This window comes from Protobothrops mucrosquamatus, unplaced genomic scaffold (genome assembly GCF_001527695.2).
Source record: "Protobothrops mucrosquamatus isolate PMUCROS unplaced genomic scaffold, P.Mucros_1.0 scaffold6355, whole genome shotgun sequence".
Lineage (NCBI taxonomy): Eukaryota > Metazoa > Chordata > Lepidosauria > Squamata > Viperidae > Protobothrops > Protobothrops mucrosquamatus.
Window position 1 is genome coordinate 14,763 of NW_015392182.1, and position 2,936 is coordinate 17,698.

At 44.5% G+C, this 2,936-nt stretch overlaps 1 protein-coding gene across 1 annotated transcript in view; it reads left to right on the plus strand.

Moving 5' to 3' along the window:
* Window positions 1–126: 126 nt before the first annotated feature.
* The window catches only part of LOC107300197 (zinc finger protein 721-like), a gene marked incomplete at its 3' end in the record, with an annotated part of 16,671 nt that continues 13,861 nt past the window's right edge, over window positions 127–2,936 (plus strand). Inside the window, exons 1-2 of the mRNA XM_029286957.1 lie at window positions 127–263; window positions 453–1,280. Coding sequence (XP_029142790.1) covers window positions 127–263; window positions 453–1,280 — 965 coding nt within the window. The remainder of the gene's footprint in view (window positions 264–452; window positions 1,281–2,936) is intronic.

Below are 2,936 nucleotides of genomic sequence, written 5' to 3' on the forward strand. Positions count from 1 at the left end.
CGTATCCACCAGGGAAAGAGACCTCAGGAAGGCCTCAGTGTTTTTCCAGGCCTCAGAACAGCCCAACTGAAGAGAAACCCCTGCAATTGTGTGCAATCTGGGCTTTGCTTTTCTCAAAACTCAGAGATGCTTAAACATCAACAAATCCACACTGGACAAAAACCTTATCAATGTCTGGAGTGTGGGAAATTTTTTGTTCGAAAAAAAAGTCTCAAAATCCACAGGAAAATTCACATGGAAATAAAACCTTATAAATGCTTCAAGTGTGGAAAATGTTTCACTCGGAGTTCATCACTTTGCAAACATCATAAAACACACACACAGGAGGAAAGCAGAACGTGCCTAGAATGTGGGAAATGTTTTTCCAGCAAATCATCCCTGCAGCAACATCAGAGAATCCACACTGGGGAGAGACCTTATCAATGTCTGGAGTGTGGGAAATGTTTTTCCAGGAACTCATCCCTGCGGCAACATCAGACAATCCACACTGGGGAAAGACCCCATGAATGCCCAGAATGTGAGAAACGATTTCGGAGTCCTTCCTCACTTTGGAGTCACCAAAAGACACACAAGGGAGAAAAACCCTATAAATGTAACGATTGTGAGAAATGTTTTGCTCTAAAGAAAAGTCTTTTTCGACATCAGATAATCCACACAGGGGAGAAACCCTACCAGTGCATTGAGTGTGGAAAATTTTTTCATATGATAGCAAACCTCAGACGTCATAAGAAAATTCACAGAGGGGAAAGAAAATTCAAATGTTTAGACTGTGGGAAAGCATTTATTCATTCAAATCACCTTAGAAGTCACTGGCAAGTCCATACAGCAGAGAAGACCCATAAATGCTCAGTGTGTGAGAAATCTTTCACTCGGAAAGACAGACTTTTGATACATCAGAGAACCCACATTGGAGAGAAACCATATAAATGTCCGGAGTGTGGGAAGTCTTTTTTGTGCGAAGAATATCTTAAAAGACATGAGAAGATTCACACAGCAAAGAAGCTTTACAAGCTTGTAGAAAGAAAGAAAAATGAAATGTGCTCAGAATGTGGAAGATTTTTCTCTCAAAGGTCACACCTAATTCGACATGAGAGACTTCACGCCGGAGACAGGCCCTATCAATGCCCAGAATGTGACAAGCGATTTGTGGAGTCTGCTGAACTCCGGAGACACCAGAGGGGGCACACAGGAGAGAAGCCCTATAAATGTGGGGAGTGTGGGAAAGGTTTTCTCACAGCAACACTGCTTCAGGTTCATGAGAGAATCCACACAGGGGAGAAGCCGTACAAATGTGTGGAGTGTGGGAAATGCTTTTCCCAAAAACAACACCTTGGACGTCATCAAAAGATCCATAAAAGAATGAAGCCATAAAGACTCATAAAGTGTAGAAATGTTTTGCTTAAAAGGGAAATATCAGAAAACTCACATGGGAGTNGCTATGTCTCTCTCCTCATTGCTCTGCTTTTCTGCGCCTTCTCTCAGCCAAATGTTTCTCACCTCCTTCAGGGGTTTTCCTCGTCTCCCGTACGAAGCTGTCAGTTCCACTTTCCGCTTCCCTCTCAGACTGCCGCCATCGCTCCAGGCCGGCCTTAAAGACCGGCTTCTTCTCCGCCAATTTTAAGAGTGCAGCTCCGGTTTGCTCGGGTGTTTGCGTTCCACCCGGCTTCTCTGAAGCTTCCTCTTTAGTTTACCAATCTCTCCGGGATCGGCAAAGCCCTTTCGGGGCTCTTAGCGAAGATTTCCCGGGATTTAGGAACAGAGATCTATTCCTTCACCCGCTCCACGATGACGTCACAGCCGGAAGTCCGGGTGTGTTTCTTATATCTCCTCCTTTGTAACTGGGATTTATATCCTCATATTCTCCCAACCCAGAAAAGATCCACTTTCTTTATGCTTAATCTAAATAGAGAAGAACGAATATCCTGGATTTTATTCCAATGCTTGGATTTTCTTTGGTTTCTATAAAGCTGGATAGAATCTCTAAAAACTGTTATTTCCCTGTTTTTTTCTCAGAAGAGGCAGCTGCTTCTTGGTGGTTGATTTAGAAAGGAAACTAGCAAATGGTAGAAGAAGCTTGGGAGAGAAATGGAGGGGAAAAGAAGGGGAAAATGAACAGAGCTGCAGATGAAAAAAGGAAGGGATTCAGGATGGATGTTGGACTTGACCAAGACCTCACACTGCAGAATTCAATGACACCGAAAGGGAAAATGATGAAATATGCGAGGAGAAAAACTTGTTAATACCGTACTTTAATTTTGTTAAACCGTAAAGGCCACAAGATAAAATTTGGGAGTTTCACCCCATCACACTCTCCCAAAGCGGGGATCAACTTTTAGACCAGAAATTACACATCCCTCAACTAAAGCATTGCTAGTTTAACCATGGTTTCTGGTGCTGCTGCCCTTGGTGAAGTGATTCCAGTGGTTGGGTGGATGCAACACACGAAGCTGAAAGAAAGTGGCTGATGTTGGAGCCCAAAGTCTATCTTGGGCAGGTAGGATCACCAGGTGGAAGTTTTGGCCAAAAGATGCCATCATTTTCCCTTTCGGGAAATGGGGGTCTCAACCCCCACCATGAGGTATTGCTGACCCCGATGAATATATTTACACATTTCTCACATCCTAGAGCAGACATGTCAAACTCCCGACGTCATGTGACATCGCGCAACGTATTGGAGCTTTTTTGCCATTGCCGGCCCGCTGGCCGGCAGTTTGACACCCCTGTCCTAGAGCCTCACACACACAGCCAACTGAGAAAAAGGGAATTCGGGCAGGCAAATGGGGAGCAACAGGAAAAGCTGTGATAGCACAATGGTTAGAATGCAATATTGCACGCTAATTCTGCGGACTGCCAGCAGTTCGATTCTCACCGGCTCAAGGTTCCATCCTTCTGAGGTCTGTAAAATGAGGACCAGATTGTTGGGGGGCAATATGCTG